Source organism: Schistocerca serialis, chromosome 3 (assembly GCF_023864345.2).
Source record: "Schistocerca serialis cubense isolate TAMUIC-IGC-003099 chromosome 3, iqSchSeri2.2, whole genome shotgun sequence".
NCBI classification, from domain to species: Eukaryota; Metazoa; Arthropoda; class Insecta; order Orthoptera; family Acrididae; genus Schistocerca; species Schistocerca serialis.
In genome coordinates, this window is record NC_064640.1 from 978,001,394 (window position 1) to 978,026,508 (window position 25,115).

Below are 25,115 nucleotides of genomic sequence, written 5' to 3' on the forward strand. Positions count from 1 at the left end.
GCTATGAGGCTGCTTTATTTGTGCGTTTTTTTAATGTTATTTTGACACGAGAATCCCAAAATAAATAAAATATCACAATGTATTCACTGATTCTGCTAATACTTATACCTTAAGAGCATGATCTACTTAAAAAAAAAAAAAAACAAATGAAAGCACGATATTATAGAAAGTGCACTGGGAGTTGCAAATGTCGGTTGTAGGACAAAAAAAAAAAAAAAAAAAAAAATATTTGTAAGTACTGATCTTACATGTTTTACCATTCATATAAGAAGCTGTACTTTAGGTCCAAGTAATACTGTGAAAGTTTTCTCCTGATCACTGCAGCGTTCATGCATATCTCAAATTCTTCTCCCCCTAACGTTTTAGTAACAAATACACTAGTTATCATTTATATGACTCAATACTCTGAAGTTTAGCTTTGGGTTCTACCATCCTTCATTTTTATAACTGGCCCTGAGCTTGAGTTTCAACTAGATGTTAGCCTTCAGTATGATTTCATCAAGAACACGTATTATATTATTAATAAAGAGATATGTCTTTCTACAACAATATTGTGTCTGATGTACTAATAGTAAAATGAGTATAGTAAAAATAAGCTTTGCTAGCCTTGATTTATGGAAAGTTAAAAGAAATAATTTGTCACTATGAACTGCTTTCGGCTATACAGGCAGATGGTGTCATCCATATGCACCACAGCAAGAGTGCCTGACAATGACAGATCATATCAGCTCAACTTACAGAGATATATTCAGAGGCAGGGAAGGTTATTATATACTGGGAAAGACTAAGTTCACACAATTTGTCTTTTAAAACAAAGTAGTCCTTCACATCACTATTTTCTCCATAAAGAGCAATGGGCACAGAAAATTTAATTTTAAGAACTGAGCATGCACCATGATACTGGATTTATATCTATATGTTTTGTCCTTTATCAATATTAAAGGTTTTTATAACTGATGGAAATCCAGAAAAAGAGTGGTCCAAGTGCATGCACCATGTGTTGGTGCAGCTGATGACATGGGACAGTGGCTCAGTAGGTGACAAATCAATAATGCAGATATTGAGTTAATGCCAATATCAGGCTTGGACAGAAAGAAACACTAAAGGGAAACAAACATATATGAACACCAAAACAATTCCCGGAAGAAACTCTTCATCAATTTTCCACTGATTCTACAGCAAATATTAGTTCTCACACACCTACTAAACAACAGGCAAACAAAAAACAAGACAACAGTATCTTTTAAAATCTCTCCCAACAAAAAGAAATTTGGTAAAACATGCACTAGGCTAGTGCTAGTAACAGAGAAATTGCAAAAAATATGAAAATAAATCACTGAACCAATCCACACTCAAGAAAGAATTACAGCTCAAAGTGATAGCAGACTGATGAGAACATGGGGGCTGATTGAACACTGCAACAGAGCAAAGTTTGGATTCACCAGAATCTGTCAAAGCACATTTAACAATACAGAAACAATTAATGATGGTACTATCATGAAAAATTTCAAAGAATTATCAACTTTGTATGTAAATTATTTAAAGTGACATCTCAATTATTTTCTGTGTGGGGCTGGTTTAGTCATTATTCTTTTACAAGTGGTTGTAACAGACGACGTTAACACACTGGAATACTCAGTAATTTTAAATCTCAGAATATAAAATGAAGCTTCAAACTATCCTTCTAATTTGCAATGGCTTTTTTTTTTAAAAAAAAAAAAAAAAATCAAACGTGAGATGCCTTCTAAACAGAAGAAAAATCATGCAAATAACATCATTCAGGCTGTGTGTATGTGTGTGTTTGTTGATTGGGTGCTAACTCAGTCAGAGAATACATATATCATAGGTTTCATCAGACCTTATCAACAAGACCAGGAATTATGACAGTGAACCAATAAGTATGTCCAGTTGCCATGTATACCAGATGTACAATTAGGACCAGGCTCAACTCAGGTAAGACAACACTGCTGCAAGCGGGATCTGGTCTCTGTGAAACATAAAAAAAGTGATGATTTAAAGAGCTCACAGAGCAAAATATCACTCTGAATTTTGCTTGCAGTAAAGCCAACAAGAATTGTAACAACAAATTCATATGTTACCCTTAACAGGCCTTACACTTACATGACAACAGATACATTGTCCTGGCTAAAACTTTAAGTTTTATACATATAGCAATAACAAGCCAAATGTGCCACTCAGCGTTAAGGTCTACCAGTACCTAGGGCAACTGTAGCGAACATCCAATGAGCTCTCTTAGTTATTTCTCAAAAATAGCAGAAAAGGAAGATCACATTCTTTGTTTCCAAATGTTTCAAACACATTATGGAGCTTATATCCATATGTGGAGCCTTTACTTTCACCTAGGATGCTCTCCAGAACCACAAATCACAATATTTAAGAAAAGGTAAATCACAGGCATGGTGGAACACTGCATGGTGAAATATCCATGGAAGCAATTTATCTGCTTGTATTTGTTTGCTGTAGTATTTAACAGGATATGATAAAATTCCACCATTTGAAACTGCACAAAATAAACATGGATACAACGTTAATATGCACAAATCTTAATTAACTGATGAATTTAAATATAAGCCAGTCTCATTCCACAACAATGCCATCAAAATATTTGACAATTAGTGGCAGAACTACGTGGGAGACAATGTTCATAGAACCAACAACACCAGAAAAATTGAGATACAAAAGAGGAAAAATGTAGCAGAGATTTGGATATTAGGTCATATAGCAACAACAATAATACAATTTATTAATTAAAACCAGGAATAGTACAGCCTATACTTTGAAATAAAACATAACAAAAATATTTGTGCTCCAGATATATATAGAAAGATACAGAAACTGTTTTCACATAATGTTGCAACAGTATAACACACAATTTAAAAAGTAGAAAAAATAAGAGCAAAATGAAAGTAATTTTTGATTTAATACACAACTTTCTTTGTATAGTTAGGTTTCATATATTTTGTACTCATGTTTTTAATTTGTGCTGTGAATTTAGTTACTCATGATTAATAAGGAATGAGTAGTTAAAATAACTGCACTGAAAGAAAAAGATATTTATTGTTGTCCAGCTTACTTTAAACTATAAACCTATAAGAAATAAAAAGACCTAAATTTTCACTTTCCAAATTCCACTAGGGTCAATATGACCCTATAAGCAAATTTGAGAATTATATATGTATATATAAGAAACATTCCACATGGGAACAATATATTAGAAACAACAATTCTGTGACTTACCAAACGGGAAAGCGCTAGTAGATAGACACAATTAAAAAACACACAAACACACACACGAAATTTCAAGCTTTCGCAACCCACGGTTGCCTCATCAGGAAAGAGGGAAGGAGAGGGAAACACGAAAGGATATGGGTTTTAAGGGAAAGGGTAAGGAGTCATTCCAATCCCGGGAGCGGAAAGACTTACCTTAGGGGGAAAAAAGGACATGTACACACTCGCGCGCGCACCCACACTATATATATATATACATATATACAAGCAGACATATGTAAAGGCTTACGTGTGTGTGTGTGTGTGTGTGTGTGTGTGCGGGGAGGGGGGGGGGCGGCGCAAGTGTATACTTGTCCTTTTCTCTTACCCTCCCCCTTAAAACCCATATCCTTTCGTCTTTCCCTCTCCTTCCCTCCTTCCTGATGAAGCAACTGTGGGTTGCGAAAGCTTGAAATATTGTGTGTGTGTTTGTGTGTTTTCTAATTGTGTCTATCTACCAGTGCTTTCCCGTTTGGTATATATATTTCCCTTGTTTTTTTAAAACTATTATTTTCAAAATATATAGCTGTCTCCCTTCAAGTCAGTTGTATCCCATATTTTGTTCAGTTTTATATTGACAACACATTTGAATTTATTCATGGTTTTTGCACTGAGTACCATTAGTTGCGTATGACCCCCATCTAATTTTTTCATTTTTCTTTTTCTTGAACGTAACATAGAATGATGAGCATTATATTGAACAGCCACTATAGGAAACACCTGCAAAATGAAAATAATATTCCCACATATTTTTGTACCCTTGCCTCAGCTGCTGTTGTGTATTACCTCAGTAGTTGTTAGTGTTTAGCCTTAGTGTATCAGTGAATTACATTACGAGTAGAAAACATTTGAGTAGTTCTGAAATACACCCAGTTTGGAATGAAGAAGAGAATTGAAATATCACCTGATGATAAAGAAGAGATTGATGCTATTATTTCTGAAGGCAGTGAATCAGCCGAAGATTCTGATGACGGTTTTGGAGATTTGGAAACTATTCTTCCTAAGTTGATGACACCTCATTTGAGAATGTTTTCAAGCAAGTATATTTCATCTAACATTTATTTAAAACAGCAATGATGATGATGAAAATAGTAATGAATAGTAGCTTGAAAGTATATATTTAAAATAGTACTTCAATTGTTTTTGGATCCAGAAGTGGAAAATAATGGAGAAAAAAATCCTGTTACATTACCTGTGAGGCAGCCCTCACGAAACATATTTAGAAAGACTTCAGGTCCAATGCGGCATAGTGTAAGGAATGTAAATACTGCACAGTCAACATGTGAATTCTTTATCAAGCCTATTATTTTCCACAATATTTTGAACTGAAACCAACAAAAAAGGTAACAATTTCTAAAACAGATTTATAGATGTTGACAGAGAAGAATTTGAATGCTTTCTTGGCCTGCGTATACTTACAGGAGTGTACAAAGGTCATAATGAGGGCAACAGTGAATTTATGGAGCTAGATTTGGCTGATCTATTTTCAGTAGTTCTATGGCTAGGAACCAACTTACAGAATATCACATTGTGTTCGATCCAATGATGCACAGCAGTAGTGACAAAGATAGACCCAGTAAATTGGCTCAAATGAGGGTGCAAATGAAGGGTGGGTAAGGACATTACATAAAGTATACAAACCACATGAGAATATTACAGTTGATGAACAACTGGTAAATTTTAGGTGGTGGTGTCCATTTCAAAAAATGACTGAGCACTATGGGACTTAACTTCTGAGGTCATCAGTCCCCTAGAACTTAGAACTACTTAAACCTAACTAACCTAAGGACATCACACACACCCATGCCCGAGGCAAGATTCGAACCTGCGACCGTAGCGGTCGTGAGGTTCCAGACTGTAGCGCCTAGAACCGCTCGGCCACCCCGGCCAGCTGTCCATTTCGCCAGTATACTCCCCAAAACCCGGAAAGTATGATACCAAGATATGGGTTGCATGTGACACCACCAATTACTATGTCGCAAACCTGAAAGTGTACACAGGAAAGGATCAAGACCAGCTCAAAGAAATAAACCAGGGAAAATGAGTAGTGTTGGAACTGACAGAACAATCATCCAGGAGTTGTGAAAATATTACAAAAGATAATTTCTTCACAAATTTGGAGTTGTCAAAAGCATTTGAACTAAAACATATTCCACTGCTTAGAACAATAGGAAACAATTGTCTAACTACCTAGGAAAGAACTGCAGCTACAAATCTTTCTGGATTCCATGAATCAACTACAATAGTCTTCTACTGCCCAAAAAAAGGGTGAGAAAGTAACACTGCTGAGTACTAAGCATTTCTAAAGAAAATACATGAATGTGAAGCAGCAAAATTTATCATAATCCTAGACTAATGCAACTAAGTCAGGTGTCGACACAACAAACAAATTAGTCAGGACAAACACTACAAACTGTATGGTAAGAAGATGGCCCATGGTTATTGCTTATATTTTGGTTATTAGTACCCAGAATGCTCTCAGAATTTGGATGGACTTAAATCCTGACTAGAAGAAAGAAACAAATAACAGAATTTCTTCTTGAACTGTGAACATCTCTAGTACTAGAAAATATCCATGAAAGTGCAGAAGATGTTTTTGTCTGAAGACAACAGCCAGAGTTGCTTTTGTTTAAAATGTGAGGATGTTTAAGACTGAGGATGAAGGCAACTTCTAAAACTGCTTATACATTGTTTTCCTGTTTTCAACTGAGTTATGTCACTTTGTAAAAACAAATGAAATACTGCCAATACATCCAGTGTAAATTACTTGGGGTATTTATGACCATAGTGGCACTCAGTGAAAAAAAAAATCCTGGTAATTGTAGGGTTAATTAACCTAAAATTTTTTAAACAGTTGGAAAATCATGAATGGAGTACAACTGTGCATATGAGGATAGTTCACTACTCACCAAATAGAAAAGGTGTTGCACAGAAAATAGTTACAATATGAAAAAAACCATTAACTACTACATTCCTATTGTGCAAATGATTAAAAGAAATGACATTTTGTGTGGTACTCAGGAAGTGCTGCACAACTTTTATTGAGACTACACAGAAATTTTTTAAAGATTCAGCTAATTATATAAAATAGATTTCCATAACCTTTGCATACACTGGCCCTTCAATTTGACCTTGAAGATTCACTGGTTCAGGTATGTTGGGCAATAACAGAATTCTTAAAAGTACTGTGCAACACCACCACCCTGTCTGTGGCATATATCTTTAGAGAGTATACTAGGATTATGACAGCAGCAGTTTTCACTACAAAGTAATAAAAATTATGGGACAACAAATTATACATATAATTTACATCTGGACTTATTCTATTCTGAGAAAAATCTTGCTGAGGATTACCGTAAGGGAAAACAGACACTTTATAAGAAAACATCTTTCAAGGCAACAACTGTGCACTTCAGCAGCAAACTTTAAACTTTCTATAGTAAAGCTAGCACACCAGCTCTTGAATTATTTCTATAATGAAAACAGTAGTTTGCTTTTAGTTAATAATTTTAAATTATTCTGACCCTCAGTAACTGCAAAGATGTTTCAGTTTTCTGCCTCAAACCCATTGTACTTTTATTGAAATGTTTGTCATTTCCAAAGACTCATCACATGGATATGCTTAGTGCTTCCTTTTTAAATACAGTTTCTGACTGAAAAAAGTAATAGTCACTTCCATGGAATCCAAGAGTATAAACCAAGACCACATCAATTACATTATTTCCTTCATTTCCCTGTTCTATTCTGTTGCTTAATTATTTTAAATTTTATAACACTGCCTGCAATTTCCAGTGGTGTGACACCTTTTGTAACCTGTACAATCAACATAGGGGGTAGATGTCGCAAATAAAACTTATCATCATCAAAATTAATGCTTCAGTGCTTTGGCAGTTGTACCCTAGCACACAAGGTGTGTGTTGGGACAGTTCAGTTTTAATATGTCTAAGTCTGAGTCTTTGCTAAGCATTTATGCTTCAATAACTTCTTGATGGGCAGCACTTGCATAAAACACTGCATGACAGACTAGTGTAAGAGATCAACGACACAGGCACATACTGAACAATGTTAATAGCTGCAACTGGCAAGTTCATTAAAATGTAAGGAAAATGTTAATCATTTTGTATATCACAACAATCCAATTTCAAAATAATCTTAAAACTTTATTCTTGATACGATTTGTGTGTGTGTGTGTGTATATATATATATATATATATATATATATATATATATATATATATATATATGAAAAATTTTGCACATAGGTCACAAAGAATTCCTTCTGCAGAGAATTACTTTCTAGCCGCAACAGCAAACTGGAGATTTTTCCACAGCCAAATTCAAAACAGTGATGTTTTACATCTGCATGGTTGCAAGAATTTTGGGGGGGGGGGAAAAAAAAAAAAAAAAAAAAAAAAAAAAAAAAAAAAAAAACCAGTCATCTTTAATGGGTTTTTCGCGTCATCTTTTCAGGATGTACAATATATATCAAACTGCAAATGCATTATATTCTTAGTGACTATGACAGGCATCACTGACATCCCAGAATACCACAGGTTTAAGAATTTAACATAAGATATAGGAACCATTGTCACTATAGTATCTTTGTCAAATGAATGTCAACTCAAAGTTGTGTAAACTGAATAACTGCTTAGCAGCTAAATACAGCTTAAAGATAAAAATTGGGCCATTCATGTTATACACTTTTAAGATGTCACAGCCTATATTCAAGGCAAACAGCAGAAACCAGAAGTTCAGAACAAAATTGTTTTGATAACTGCTGATGACATTGACTTCGTTATTAACTAACTCTGGGGGTCAACATGCTCTTTTTTATTGTACAAAATATAGACAAATAGACAGTTCAGAACAAAATTGTTTTGATAATTGCTGATGACTTTGACTTCCTTATTAACTAACTCTGTGGTCAACATACACACTTTTCTTCTTCTTTTTTTAAATACAAAAGACAGACAGTTTCTTTTTTTTTTCTTTCAATCTAACTTTAGTGAGTTTCCATATTCAAATAATGTTTATAATACATGGCAAATAGTAAGGAAAAAGGAGCACATAAAACATACTGGGAACCGATTTCACATTTTCAAAAATTAGACAAGAGATGTATAAATTCAGGCATTAACTATCATGTATCAAACTTCATTGTACATTTATTATATTGGTTCTTCCTATAACCACCCTACTTCCTACCTCCCCATGATTTTGAGATAAACTGAATTGATTTTCCTAATTTTCATCACCATCGAAACACTTTTAAACCTACACTGATTTCTTTAATTGTTGTTTCAATCATGACTTACACTTTCAGTTTGTTGCAACTGCCTTTCCTCCATCCAGTGCCAGTGACCTATTTACTCTGTCATTGTCTTCACTTAGTGAGAGCTGGTCAAATAATAACATACAATACTTTTTCGTTTTAAAATATTACACATCCCATTCTGTATTATATATATTCCCTCTGTATTTTTAGAGATTATGTCTACTTTACTTAGAGCCCAATTAACAGCTTAGACAAATTTACTTCTTAGACAAATTTACTTCTGGAGCCTTCAGCAGTATTATCTCACTCATGTCTATGGTGAGCATTGGAAATGAATTAAATTTAATCATTAATCATTGTTTCTTCTGCACACCCTTAGGGACTCAATAGATTTGGTTCCAAAACATCTAGTGCACTACTTTTAAAGCAGTTCAAAGTCACTGAAGACTATAGGCTGCAGTTCATGAAACTGAAAGGCAATATTTTCCACCTGTATTTTAGGATTACTGCGATATTTATTATGAAAAATAGGCATATCTCTTAAAATCAGCTAGACAGAGTAAAAGTAACAATGTAATACACTGGCTATCAGCCATCATGGATGTGAATAAGGCATTACTTCAAACCATTCTAGTTGAAAATTGAGCCAATCTCACTATTCATGTAGAATACAAATTACACAAAAACATAAAACAGAAATTAAATGATGTACCCAGTAGACAGAAAAAAAAACTTTTCACACCAATAAAGATTAATGTATATACATGCCAACTGAAGATCCCATTGAGAATAATCAAATGAGGAAGTTAGGGTACTAGCTGCCAGATACAAACACATGCCATAAGTAAAAATCAAAACACAACCAACCAAAGATTACATATATGCACTAACACTGATACATAGCATTACATTTATTCTGTAAAAAAAAGTAGTTTTTATTTACAATGTTTAAAATGTATTAAAAATTTTGTTGTAATGTTTCAGACTCCCACAAATAACTTAGCAGGACCCAATTCTTTACTTTAAAACACTTTGGCTTGGATTTCACACATATTAAAAATGTCATTTCCTTACTCATCTCAGACTTAAGCATAAACAGTCTTCAGCTTACTGATTATGATAATGGAACCTCACAGTCTAAAAGAAAATTGGACAGTTAGAAAATTGATAAAATAATTTAGAAATCTTAAGTAACAACAACATTAGGGGACAATTAGGGCAATTTTAAGTGGTCACAATCTGAATTTCAGAGATTCAGAACAATAAGAGAATAACTACAAAGAAATTTTGTGTGTTAAGCTAGACAATAACGGCACAATTTTAACGGAGAACAGATATCCACTTCATTAGGGTCAGTGTTCCTGTTTTTATCAGACATGTTTAAATGAACAGTAGCCAATCATGTCATTTAATGCAGTAAAATTGTAAAAATTTAACAGACAGTTTTCATATAAAACAAGTGTGTCTTTGCTTATCTGATAAATAGCTCAAAAGAATTGTTTTGGCACTCTTTTCTTAAACTACTTGTACAGAATGTAGCATTTTTTCTCTTACTCTCAACACTAGCACTCCATATATAAACTAACATCCCAAGATTTTACATGAGGGTATTCCGATATTAATGACACACATTATTTGTGGAAAATATCCTGGACTGTCCACATAATGTCTCTGATTTTAAAATAAAACATTTAAGTACATCATAGTGAAACTAAAAACTGTCAAATTATGCTTCTGCAGAAGACTAGTTCAGCGAGTGTGGATTTCAAACGTGAAGAGTTGCCACTGTTAGAAGCCACTCAAAGTAGTGCCGGTTTCAGTGCACAACTTTTTAATAAATACTGTTAAAATTCAAAGTACACAGCAAACTAACATGGTTAGTCAGATCACTGCCATGTAGTATTACTCAGTGCTTCATGTGTCTTATGAGCAAGATACATGATGCACAATATGCAACATTAAACTTATAGCAACCTCTACTATGCACTCTGTTCTCATTTATAAAGGACTGCTTATATTAGCATGGTGAGTACAAGATAGCTTTGTGGTCGTAGAGGGAGGGAGGGAGGGAGGGAGGGAGGGAGGGGGGGGGGGGAGAGAGAGAGAGAGAGAGAGAGAGAGAGAGAGAGAGAGAGAGAGAGAGAGAGAGAGAGAGAGAGCGCGCTAAAATGGAATAAACAACGAAAGGGGTGGGGCAGTGGCAGACCTAAATATGTATGGGATCTCAGCTTCAAAATATGAGAAAGTGTATTTATTCTGCATACAGTTAAATCTACTCAATTTTTAGTCCCAAAAATGTGTAGATGAAAATAAGAACTTGTGACTACAGGGTTCTGGTTAGATTTTGCACAATTAATACAGTAAACCAATGAAAAATATTTTCCAAATTGTGATAAACTAACGAATTTTTGAGACAGTAATTATCAAGATGATAGTACTCACTCACACCCATATTCTTAGCATTACCTGTGTTGTAAACGCAAACCCAATCCAGAAAAATAATGAAAATATTACAATGGAGTTATAAGATATCTAAAACATGGACAAATGCTATCATGTTAATTCCAAACATATCAGACATGCACTGTCAGTTATCACAGGTCCTTAAGTATACAAGTACAGCAATCATTTTCATGCATTCTTGTTGACGGCTTCATTTTGTAATAATGTACACCCACAGCTCCATTAAACACTTATTTATATACACAGTTTACTTTTTTGAACAAGTCTTATGGCCATGAAGCATAAACATAACTAAAACTCTATACACAAGATAAAAATGAATAAAATACAACAAAGCACAAAACTTAGGTATGCAAAAAGTTTATGCCCGAGTAAGTGCCAACGCATTAAAAACGTAACAACCGTTCTATGCCCTTTGTGAAGGAGGACATGTGGGTACAACAGTGCAAGAATTGCCAGCCACATTACTGTTAGATGACCCAGTTTCTTCAGTAAACTAAATCACTGACTTATTACCCAAAATCTAGTCTTTATGAGATACGACATTAAAATGTAACATGATGATTCAGTCAGGTAAACAGTATAACATGACACGATGTCACATAATAAGTCAGTGTTAAAAACATAACTGAATGTCTTATGAAGCACATAGCCGAAACAAAAGGTATTACAACATATACAACATATTAAGAAATAGTAGGTAACTATAATATAATTTTAACATGGTCACTGTAAACATCGGCGATCTTAGAGGACTACATTACACATTTATGTAATCCCCTCAAAAATGTGAGAGTGGTGGAAATAGAATACACGTGAGCATTCATTTTCACGATATAGAAACACAGTCCCACAAAGCCAAATAACTTCACATAACACAAAACATTAATACACCGATAAATGCTCAGTTATCTGGTATTCCAAACATATATTATTTGTACAATAATACTTTGAGATTTTTATTCATTTCACTTTAACTATTACGCAGAAGGACCTTCCCACTCAATAAGATACTGTGTCTTACCCATTGGAGTAGTCCTCTTAGCTCTAATTGTGAACTTCTCTCCAGCAGCAATTCGATTTGCTGCACCGAAATATATATTGACTGATGATTTGAGATCATCCATAGATATCTGTACAGGGTTTTGTTTCACTGGTGAAGATTTTAAAGATGCAGACTGAGAAACTAATTTTTTATCACTGACTTTTGTTTCTTGTCTCTGTGTTGCTCTCAAACGCCTTCCATTTAATGCATAGTCCATACAGCTACTAATCTGACCACCATTGACACTGCTGGAAGATGATGGCCCACCACTACTGCTCGAATACATGCTTCGCAATGAGCGTACTGAAGTCATGCCACTAGACCATACATCATTTGGTTTTACAGCTTGATCTGGACGCGTTGGAACATAGGCCGCTGTTTTACTTGCTGTTCCTCCAGATGAATTTGCTAAAGATTGCACAGAGCTTCCACTAACTGAACCCAAACGACTGCGACGATGCCTACGCCTCTTCACTTCACCATTTCTATCTATTCTAATATCTTTCTCACTTAACTGCCTTTTGGCAGGTCGTGGGGGCAATGGATGGGGGAGAACTGGATTGAGAGGAAGAGGAAGTGTAATTGGATTTATATTCTGAGAGTTCTGTGTTGCACAGGAACTAAACAAACTCCCAGAAACATTCAAACCACTTGGTGCTGCAAGAAGCTCAGTTAAGCTGTGAAATGGATTATTTTTCCCCTCAAAATCTTTTGGCGGTGGAATAAACGAGTCCAGTGTTCCCCGGGATGAGGTTTCATCACCACTGGTATCCCCAGGAGTTGAAGGAGGAACAAACGAAATTTCTGTTGGTGGAACTGTTTGAGAGCCAGGACCTGCAGCTGATGATTCAGTTGGCACTGGAGTTGTAACTGTGGATGATGATGAAGATGCAGCTGATGGAACAGCTTGAGGTGTGTCTGGAGTTGATGAGGACGGAGGTGTAGGTGGTAATTCCTGGCTGCATTTCTGACTCTGAAAAAAAGAACTGAAAGTTAAAAACAAGGCCAAGCAGTGTATGTGTGTGTGTTTTCCTCACAGGCAGTTTACTTTGGATACAAACCTGTGCAATTGCATTCTTAAGCAATTTCCGAGCTTTACGGGCAGTAAAATTCTTTGCATGGTTCTCTATCTGTTGCTGTTTATGCCGCCGCCGCCTCAACAACCTTTCTTTCTGTGTTTGAACAACACAGCCTCTTAGGTTTTTATGCCTTCGCCTTAGAAGAGTCTGCTGAAGTGTATACCGATTTGCAGGAGACAAAGAAGATGACTTCTTGACAAAACCACCACCACTATAGCGATCAGAGTTTCTTGCTGAAACCTGAAAAAACATTTAAATTAACCTTAGAGTTTATTTATAAAACTGTCTTTGCTTAGTAGACTACTAAATTTGTTTAGTCAGAATAATAAAGTCTGAGTCAAAACAAGTATACAATAAGTCACCTGTTTCAAACAGGAAAAAGGTGGGCAACATTTCAGTAATTTAGGAGATTGAGTTTATGTGGCAGTCTTTGGAGATTAACAAACAGAATTACAATTATTAACACAGTTTATTATCTTCCAATACCTCTTTCAATACACAAATTCTGTAATGTCTGAGGAAACTTCTGCCATCTCTCAAATAACAACACAGACCAGACTAGTTAATTCCAATGCTGTGTATGGTTAGAATTACAAGCATATTGCCAAATTGAATGACTGGTGTTAACACTAAAAATATCTGTCAGAATAAGAATAAAATTAATAAAGAACAGTGATGTTCAGTTTATTACAAAACTGTTGATGACCCTATGTAGCAGTATCACAAATACAGGTGTGACTATATGCTATTATGATGTCAAAAGAAACTACCTGTTTACTTTAGAACAGTTAAACATTCTAAACACTAATGAGAATAAAAGTTACATTTTGTGAGGATGAGAAAAATGACGACATTTCACATTCTTCAAAAATCTAAGTGAGAAATGGATTATAAAGCAAATAATTTGTTTTAAACATATTCTCTCTTGATCAAAACTACATTAGAACACTATTTTTTCCTTATTAACAACATCAGTAGTTACTTTATTTTATAATTAATAAGTATAGGTGAAATGCACATTATTTTTATCACTACCATAGAAAACACTACATTCGTACTGATGTGCCGCTAAGGCTGAGTAATCCTGAATCAAACATATCTATTATTCTCTAACCATCTCTCACATTTTGTTTCTATGGCTACCATATTATTAACTAGTTATGCTATCTTCTGCTCCTTACTACAACTACCTTTTCACTTGCTGTATGTCTTGCATCAGACATGGAATTAATATGTAATATCTTAATTCCTGGTGTAGGTGGCAGTCCATTTGTAGTGGGGTGGCCATCATTTGTACAAGATGGTGAAATATCTTTGGAGTTTGAATTTGCTGACCCTCCAGTCTTAATGGAATTTTGATTGCTGCCTGAAGAGTTTTCACTGTGACAAAATCCTTTACCAAGGTGGCATTTTCCTGACACAAGTGCACTGAAAGTAATTTTCCATTGTAAATTACTCTTAAACAAAAGTAAAAATAACACTGCACAATCTAACAGAAACTACTTATAGAAATGTAAATTCAATAATGCCTCCTCCTTGAAGAGTACATCATCATCTCTTAAAACCTAACCAAATTCCTAATTTCAAAGTTGATATGTTATTCATAAAATAATGGGTGTAAAGCAAACACAAACTGTATGGATATGTAGCTAAACAAAATTCTAACAAAGCTGTGGCTAAGTTATTTTCATAATGTGGTTTTGTGTAATTCCAGATGATTTTCTTGAATGCTAGCCAAACACCTGTGCATACATACACTATTTGTCTATTAAATAACCATTAAAAGCAATCTTTCATCATAGTATGATTAAACATTCTACAAGTACCTATGAACACATAAGCATAAACCTCTAAATTAACTGAGTATTGAAAATACAAGGTCCAAAGCTTCATAGTTGAAGATGCACATCTTAGATCTTCCTTCTCAGTGTAATATCGGACACGGTTAACCATGTGGAATCAAAGGTATATAAAGTTAGTTGCAACAGGTCTATGATGTAATCATAATTTTCAGACTCAATTAAAGAGAGGACCTTCATAACAGAAAATATTTCTTGTGTTTATTTTATGTTTTATTAAACATAAAAGAAACTTAAAACTTGTCATAAAAGTGATACATAAATAGTGCCAGGGAGGGAGGGACGACCATTTCAACCAAGACACAACAAAACACGTTATTTGTGTGGAATTACTACATTTGCTTCTTGAAACACTTCCTTCATTCACAATAACACATCAACTACAAAAAACCAACTTCCTTTTCCACATTTTTACACATCACAAAAAAGTAAGCTTGAACTGTACTTACTTTCCTTGCCATCCATTCTTAAATAAGAAGACCTTATCACATTTTGTACGTCACTGATGATACTGTAAATATAAATCTGTTGATTTACCCTTAACTCTTCCTAGGGACTAATTTACTACATTATTGGTACTTTCATCACAAAAATGTTCAAAACTACTACAGCAACTTACTATTCTGCAGAATCGAAAGTTACTAATAACAATCGCATTTCATGACAAGAAATGTCTCCCCCATCAACCACGGACATTGCTGAGGTGTGGTGGCCTGCATTCCTCAATGATTCAGACACAAAATCGGAGGGGTATCTGTGGAGAAGCCAGACAAATACACGATTCCCAAAAAAGAACAGCAGTCTTTTCAATAGTCGCAGAGGCAATAGTTTTTAATGATCGACTGATCCAGTCTTAACAAGGCCTTGCTATGTTAGTATTGTGAACAGCTGAAAGCAAGTAGAAACTACAGCCATTATATTTCCCAATGACACACAGTTCTAATGTATCGATTCTACTGTATGGCTTAATTGTGATGGAATCCTACTGGATAAAATATTCCAGAGGTAAAATAGTCCCCCCAGTTGGAACTCCAAGTGGGGACTACTCAGGACGGTGTTGTTTTAAGGGGAAACAAAACTGGCATTCTATTGATTGAAGCATGGGACGTTGGAGAATTTAAAAAGGGAAATGGATACGTTGAAGTCAAATATAGTGGTAATTAGTGAAGTGTGATGGCAGGGACAGGATTTCTGGTCATGTGAGTATAGATTTATAAGTGCAAAATCAAATAGGGGGAAATGGTGGGAGTCCGTCTGGTAACAAATGACAAAATATGGATGTGGGGAATTTACTATGAACAGCATAGTGAACTTGTTATTGTATCTGAGATAGATATAAAGCAACACCCACTACAGTAGCACAAGTTTATACACCAAATATAATTGTGAGTGGTGAAACAGGCTGCTAGAGGGGAAAGTTTAGAATGTAACCCCCCCCCCCCCCCCACTTTTTCTGAATGTTTCCCCACTAATGTTCTCGGTGCATATATCAGTCGGAAGCCTTCAGCCTGTGCACGTGAAGCCAAACCCCACAAATTATGTCAATGAACAACGACTTATTTTAAACAATTTATTAGGGCTTTGAAACCATATGCCAACGAAATGTGTAGAAAATACCATAGTGAAACAGTAGTGTCTTTAGCTTAATGTATATCATGTGATTTAGAGGGTATATTACAGCCAAGTACACTATAGTACCATTTACTTATTAAATTATAAAGCTATTTCAGTTCTGATTATGTGAATATTTAAGTATTCCTCAGCATTGTACGTTAGTATTTACCTCAATGCAAGCACTAACATGGGTTTTCTTCACTTCATATTGATAAATCGTTAGCAGAAGAGAGAAAAACGAAGACAACAGGAAAGGTATCTGAGAGAGGGAACAGTGTTTACAGCTATGGGGAGTGGAAGAACAAGAAACATAACGTTTAAGGCAATTTATTTTTATTTACCTGAACCTGTCTTGAATAACTAAGGTTTATTAGGGTTTTGAAACCATATACCGATGAAATGAGTAGAAAATGAATATGACTTTTCCTTTCACTAAGTTTCATACATTTTCCATTAGGTTGTATTGGCAGCTACAAGGGGGCAGCCCCATAATTTCATGGTCCATTTCTGCTACCAAGTTGTCAATTTCAAATGGATTGTAAAGGTGCTTGTTGCACCTGACTTTCTTTTTGAGAAACCGGGTCTCATCAAGACAAATATTAGTGACAGTGATTTTATCTCTCTGAAGAAGTGCATTTTTCTCAGAAAAGTTGTCCTAGCTACTACAATATCAGATCTCTCCACCAGAATGCATCTTCATCATTGTATTTTCTGTACCTGATACCAAAGCATTCAGAATCATTAGACACAGATTGTGGCTGCCTGCAAAAGCAATCTTGAGTTAATAAAAGTCTGTCATCTTTTGCTTTGTTGTGCAGGGGGCCAATCAAAGACACTCCTGTGTGAGATCATGAACACTGCCAGTGATGTACCTAGTGATGGTAGTTATGTAGTCGATTGATCTCCTCCCTACTGGCCTGATAGGTTCTAGGATCCAGGGGCACCTGTGTGTTGAAAAGGGAAGTGGAACCCCAAGAGGCCCTGGTGCTGGCGTCTATGTTGAAGTTCAGAGCTGGCACCGCTCTGAGAAGTGGTGTTGCTGGAAGACGGTCAGTTTCTCCATCAGTAAATTGTAGGTGGCAAGCACCATGAAGTTCATCAGGTGAAGACCATCCTTAGTACATCTTCAGCTAATTCACTTATGAGCTGGAGCATCGAAGACATACATAGATTCACTACAGTATCATAAATTACAGAATCGCGTGCTATTGTGACTGCCACTGATTCTATTGGTGAGCTGACGAGAGCCGGAAAAATGGAGTAGTTAAAGGGAGCTAGTGCAAGGCTTTGACGTGAGACTCAGTTCTTAATGACTGCATCTGTCGTTCTTATTCTTCTACATTCACCTAATAGGCTGTTAACTGCTGTATTGGGTCATCACTATGTGTTCTTGTGTAAGAGAGAGTTCCTTACACCACGTCTTATGGGATAACAAATATGCTTGTCTCTCTCCCCTTGGTTTTCTGTCGCAGTCTTCTTTCTGTCGAATATGTACTTCTCATCCAGCAGACAGCGTCATAATGTGTCGAAGCCCTGAACCACCTGCAACATACTAGTATGCTTCCTCCTTTGACCTCCATCTCTGGCTTAACTTGATACTGCCTGTGGCAATGTGAATGAGTTTACAGTGCAACGAACAATGTCTCTTTGTAAATCATCCAAATCAGTGACAGTTCGTCCACCAGTATCTTTCCTTGGAGCTTGAAATTTCGTTTACTGACCACTGGTTCCATTACCCAAGCTTCTGCAAATATTTTCTATACAGATACAGTGACATACCACTGCTGATTGGTTGCATATAGAGCAGAGGTGCTGCACGTGTTCATTCCTCCAACAATTCATGTGCGGGATTTGTCACTGAGTGATATCTGTTTGCATAAGATTTGCTTCGACATATGGGGTGTCATAGTGTATCTGTCTGGACGGTATGTCTTATGGTAGAGACATGATGCCAAATAATATGCCAGGCAATTGTTAATACGTTCCCTTGTACATATGATACACTAGTATGCTTTCCAATATTTATAATCTGTTAATTATATCTAGGTGTCAAGTGATGTATTCATATATAATGAGAAATTTATTTTAACCTTTCAACACAGGTATTCTACACGCATCATTAATACCCTTCTTTGTACATGATGATTTATCTCTTATATAAGATGTAAATGAATATAGCAGTCCTATGTTTCTCTCTTTAAATTATGTCGTGGGACGACATGTAAAACTTGTACTGATCCTATAATTTATTGGAAAAAATATATAGCAGTAGGTTTGGATTATTGATCTGCATACATTACATCTATTAAATAGTCTTTGCTATTCTGTAATAAAGGACAGTGTACTCCTTTTTTATGCATGACATTGTTGTTAAAATTTGTTCTATATTTTGATATAGTACTTATATACATACATCATTTCCTGTACAAATTTCAAATACAAGTCCAAATCATTTTAATTTTTCTATTTTTATGACATAGCTCATGATTATTGTAGTTCCACTCTCATCTGCACTGAGTAGCCTAGACATCAGGTGATGTATGCAATATAGATGAACATTGTGTTACTGTGGTTAAAAATATGTATTATAAGTTTTGTTACTAGTTTTTAACGTTGATCTGTTTATAATATTGTGTGTATGGCACTTTACAAAAAATAAAAAATACAGGGTGTGTCACATAAAACTGGCCCGTAAAGTCAACACATGTAACTGATGCTCGTTTTCTGTCAAGTTTCATTCAAACTCCTCAAGGACTCCCAAATACATGTCATAGTTCACAGTCATCTCAAAGAATATGGGCCATAATGTGTGTGGCAGAAATGGCACACCAATTTTCTCATCATGCAAGGGTACCATGTGGATCGCATGTGGATTTTCTGTCGACCAATCCTGGTTGTTTTGGGAATTTATGTACCCAGAGAGGTGGAACCATACCTAGTCACTCATGATGAGCCTTAGTGGGTCCACGACACCACTGGCAATACTTCTCAACAGTCATGAACAAAAATGCACTCTCTTCTACAGATCAGGCTCCTTCAGTTCTTGCAGAACACTTATCCGGTATGGGTTTAACTTCAGTCCCCTTAAAACACATCTGCAACTTCTCTCACTTGCACAAACCTGTGACTCAATCTCCTGGTTGACTTACGATGACTCCTTGTTACTATCTCCTGCACCTGCCACTTCAATTCAGGTGTGCAGACAGGTACTGGTCTGTTCCTGGAAGCATATTGAATCAATCCTGTATGCCGGCATTTTTTCAATCAATTCCTGTTGGATGCTTTTTGCTGGCACAGAATGTCCTGGAAATTTCTCCTGAAACAAGTTCTTTGTTTTCACAAAAGATCCAGTGCAAATGACCACTTCAACAATGGCAACATGCTCGTGACCTAATACGACATTCTCTCTCTCTCTCTCTCTCTCTCTCTCTCTCACACACACACACACACACACACACACACACACACACACACACACACACACACACAAAAAAAAAAAACCAGTTTCACACGACAAGGTCCTTTCCTCAACTGATTTCAACAAATTTCACTGGCTGCAGCTATAGTTGTGTTACCCAACAACAAAGTTCCGCGCAGTGTCAGAACATAAGAGGAAATGGTTAGTGCTTGCATGACTGTTTGAACGACATTTCTCATTTTCCATTATTATCGATATGCCCACATGCACTGGAACATTATCATGTATACAACAAGCTGGTTTTACACGCTGCACCACGTATACTGACTAGCCATTACAATGAGAAAACCTAAACTTAAGTACGGGCATTCAGATGTAAATTAGAAACATGACACAGATTGCACCATAATACTGATATCCTTCCTTGAAAATAACTTTCTTTTTAAGACCTTGTCTACATTTAACACACTGCGAGCCTAATAATTTCTTCATTCCCTCATGTGTGTCATACATATTTTTGCCCAACAAATTTTATCAAAATTATATACTTGAATTATACATAAAATTTTTATATTTCTCTGATTTGGATTATATATTAGTGTATATAAAAATGTTCCTTGACAATGTATTAACAATTATATGGAATTATGTATCTATGTTTTATGCTGTATAAAAGATGAAAAACCAGTCAACTGTCACCATGTTACCTGGTGGATGTACATGAACACTTGTAACCCACACAATACATAGTAATTTTACATTTGATATGCCGATTTCCAGTGATCTTCATGATAGTGGGAAGAGTATAGGCAATGTAAAGAGACTTGCGACACTGATGGACAATATGTTTTAATGTTTTAATGCATAATATAATTATATAGGTTATGTTACAAGTCTTTATTGATGATTGTAAAACATTTAGCCTATCAATTTCTGTTCATCTTTTGCAGATTTGATGACAACTGCATAGCTTTGTTGAAACTGGTCCTCGTCCAATAAAATAATTTTTTAGCAATCTTGGCTTACAAAGTTTTCTTCAGTTACCACACCTGAGAAAGGCAAAATACCCTCAGACTTAATATTGACATACCATTAGTTTAAAAGTCATGGTTGTAAAAAACTGACACGCATTACTTACAGAAGAGTGGAAAAACTGGTATGAGCCTACCTCAGAGATCAGTTTGAATTTCAGAGAAATGTGATAACACATGAGGCAATACCAATCTAACAATAAAATCTTCGAAGATAGACTGAAGAAAGGCAAACCTACATTTATGGCATAGTCCATCATCTTTCAGATGTGCATCCAGGAAAGTAATATCTCTTCTTCCCATATTCTGGCTGTTGACCATACAACTATCTTCAAGGTGAAGCAAAGACTGAATTAAAAGCACTTGATACAATGATTTACAGGGGAGTAAACATGCAAGCACCAGTGATAGGACAGTGGCCAGAAGAGTGTCAGTCACAGATAATAAACTTAATGCATCACAAAATAAAACACAGCATGTGCAGAGGCAGCAAACCCACAGTGCCTAAAAATTATGTGATTAATCATTAAAACGGATGGCGTCTTAGAATACCTGACATAGAAGATCAGAGTAATAATTCCTCTCTGAGTGCATACATGAAATGTATGATTTCTGTGATTTGTCAAACTGGAAACGCTTGAGTTGGTTGAGAAAGTTATCTAATTGTACCGACTGTTATCTCTGACCCACACACATTTACTCCACAGTTTATTGAAGTATGCAAATAAAATTACCATTCATTTACAGTGCAAAGAATGGAAATCAGCTGGTAACAGTTTTATCTGACAGTATCATGTTTCCTGATCCTTTAGTACAACAAATCTTAGAAAAATCAACCCGCTTTGGAGAGATATTCAATACGGTGGATTAGCTAAACTATATATTTTTGTGGTAACCAAGTATAAATATGAAAACTGAACTCTAGTTTCCCAAATTTGTACATCAATGTGCGGCTTGTTCAGCTTGTAAGTATCAGCCAATCAAGCAGACCTTGGGCTATGATACATATGAAGCTGTCACCACAGACTCCATTTCAGAAAATAACAATAATACTGAGCAAGTATTCAGATAAACACTCTCAGTGTTCTGCTGTATTCCCAGAAACACCTTAGTGTGACAGATCATTTTGTGCTGCGATTGGTTGTTAGGAGCATACAAGATCTTTACAAAACACACAGTTTTGGTACGATTTGTTGAGCAAATTTTTTGGGAATTGTGATGTCAGAGGATAAAACTTATCTCTAAACAAGTTTATAAAGTTTGAGGATATGTTCATCACTATGTGAAAAGCAATGATGAAACTAGCAATCTTTTGAGAAACACAAAGACAGCTTCACAAATAGATGAAAGGAACACAAACACACGGTGCTGCACTTTCAAACTAGGCTGCCAACTCTCATTGCCACATATACTGCCAAGTCTGTATTCACAGCCATAGGTTCTCATTTCAATCCTTGGATAATGCAAAAACCTTATAAATGATTACATGGCAAAGAATCTGTTATATGCACTTGGAATGTAAGGCTTTGCAATGTAGATATTCTGAAGGGTTACAAATCCCTTCAGAATTAAGTGAAAAAGTAACTTTCCATGTTAGCAGAAAACATGGGCAATTTTAATGTCTCTTGTTGGGCTGAAGACAGTTTAGCTTCCAGTTCAATTATAGACTGCAAGTAGTAGTTTTCAGGTATAATGAAGTGTTGGTGTTTCAGTGGCATAAAGTCTTGAAACAAAACTTTTAAAGCTATGGCAACACTTTCTTTTAAAAAGACTTTCAATGTCATTTTGTTGCAGAGTTATATGTTTTTAATGGATTAGACCAGGGGCGGGCAGGAATCCTGCATGTGTGCGGTGCACTTGCTCGTGTGCAGTTAAGGAGTGTTCTGCGCCACCCGCTTCTCTCCCCTCCCCACCATACACTCTCTCCGCTCCTCCCTTTGTAATGCGTTTTGTTTCCTAGCTTGCTTTATTGAATGAAGGAATAAGGTTAGTAGGAGTGCTTTAAAGAAATCATGGTTTGAAACAGTACCTATTACCTACGATACGTTTTATTTAATTAGCACACGTGGAGTTTACAATACATTTAATGTCTGGAAGATATTTCACAAATTAGCTGATTTTCTCCATGCAAACTTGTGTTCAATGCATTCATGTGACTGGTAATGTAAACTAAAAATGCAAGATAGGCAACCCACTCTGGATCTTCTAATTTGGGATCATACCTTCCTTTGTCCTTTAAAAACTGATTTATTGGTATTCTCAGCTCAAAAAATCTTTTGAGTACATTACCACGGCTAAGCCAGTGGCCATCTACATCTACATTTATACTCCGCAAGCCACCCAACGGTGTGTGGCGGAGGGCACTTTACGTGCCACTGTCATAACCTCCCTTCCCTGTTCCAGTCGCGTATGGTTCGCGGGAAGAACGCCTGCCGGAAAGCCTCCGTGGGCACTCAAATCTCTCTAATTTTACATTCATGATCTCCTCGGGAGGTATAAGTAGGGGGAGGCAATACATTCGATACCTCATCCAGAAACGCACCCTCTCGAAACCTGGACAGCAAGCTACACCGTGATGCAGAGCGCCTCTCTTGCAGAGTCTGCCACTTGAGTTTGCTAAACATCTCCGTAACGCTATCACGCTTATCAAATAACCCTGTGACGAAACGCGCCACTCTTCTTTGGATCTTCTCTATCTCCTCTGTCAACCCAACCTGGTACGAATCCCACACTGATGAGCAATACTCAAGTATAGGTCGAACGAGTGTTTGTAAGGCACCTCCTTTGTTGATGGACTATATTTTCTAAGGACTCTCCCAATGAATCTCAACCTGGTACCCGCCTTACCAACAATTAATTTTATCACTGTGGTATGGTATGTCACTGTACTCTTCCCCAATTTCAGCTAAATATGTGTGAAACTGTCTATATGTAAGCCCGATATATGTGTGAACTGTCTATATGTAAGCCGGTGTGATCTCAAATAATTAACTGCCCGAATAACCACTTGCTTTTGCACAGAGTACTTCTTGGTGCAAAATGCAGTGGATGCTGCACAATGATTCTTCTATACGCTGTAGCCTTTTTCTTAGTAATCCAACAAATCCCATTTGTTCCTCTTTTATTGCAGGAGCTCCGTCTGTTGTCACTGACACCAAACGTTCCCAGTTCAAGCCGTCTGAATCGACAGCTTCTTCAACGGATTTTAGGACGTCCGCGCCGGTGGTCGTGCTTCTTAAAGATATCATATCTAAAAAAATTCCTCTATTATGTGCAGAGCAGTGTCCACGCCGCGGACATAAATCACTAATTGCGCGGTGTCTGAAATATCTGTGGACTCATCGAGTGTGATGGAAAATGCAATCAAGTCCTGCACTGCACTCCTTAATTGACAGTAAACGTCACCTGCCCTGGCACTTATACGATGACTTAAAGTCCGCTGAGAAAGAGTGATAGCTCGAAACTGATTTGCATTCAGTGAGGCAAATTAAATCAGCATTTATAAATTGCACGTACCGCTGGGCCATCATTGTTGTCGCCCAGAAAAATTGAAAACAGTGCTCCATAAAATGTTAAATCAGTTAGATGAGACACATGATGAAAGAAAGTCGCAGATCTCTTGTGACAACAGCGACTTACGTAAGAGTCATCTAGTTCGTAAGATCACTCTTCTTAAAGTCAGTCAACTTCCCCATCCGCTCAGAATCCGACAATAACATCGCACTCGTCCCTGTGAAATTTATTATAATGGCGTTCAATACTAAACTTCCGCTGACCAGTGAGAATACAGTCACATATTAAACAATTCGAATTTTCACGTTTTTGCACACAGAAAAACATGATTGTACCATTCCTTTTTAAAAGGGAGTCAATCTCCACTTCTCAGTTTCCTTGATTCACTCTGCATTTTCTGGTTCTTGAAATACAATGTTCACTACATAGTGGTCACCACGCATCAACGTCCGCAGCTTAGCTTGGTACTACACAACCGCAACCTGCCGGCTGTTGCCACTGCCCCGGTCGACGATTGCACGGGAGCAGCA

General features: G+C 36.3%; 1 protein-coding gene across 4 annotated transcripts in view; it reads right to left on the bottom strand.

The window, feature by feature from the left end:
- Positions 1 to 10,670: 10,670 nt before the first annotated feature.
- Positions 10,671 to 25,115, bottom strand: part of LOC126471417 (metal-response element-binding transcription factor 2) — a 114,885-nt gene continuing 100,440 nt past the window's right edge. For all 4 annotated transcript variants that reach the window (XM_050099553.1, XM_050099554.1, XM_050099556.1 and 1 more), the window contains 3 exons: positions 14,341 to 14,578; positions 13,133 to 13,390; positions 10,671 to 13,044 (listed from right to left, as the gene is read on the bottom strand). In XM_050099553.1, the coding sequence (XP_049955510.1) occupies positions 12,007 to 13,044; positions 13,133 to 13,390; positions 14,341 to 14,578 (1,534 nt within the window). In that variant the 3' untranslated portion in view covers positions 10,671 to 12,006. The remainder of the gene's footprint in view (positions 13,045 to 13,132; positions 13,391 to 14,340; positions 14,579 to 25,115) is intronic.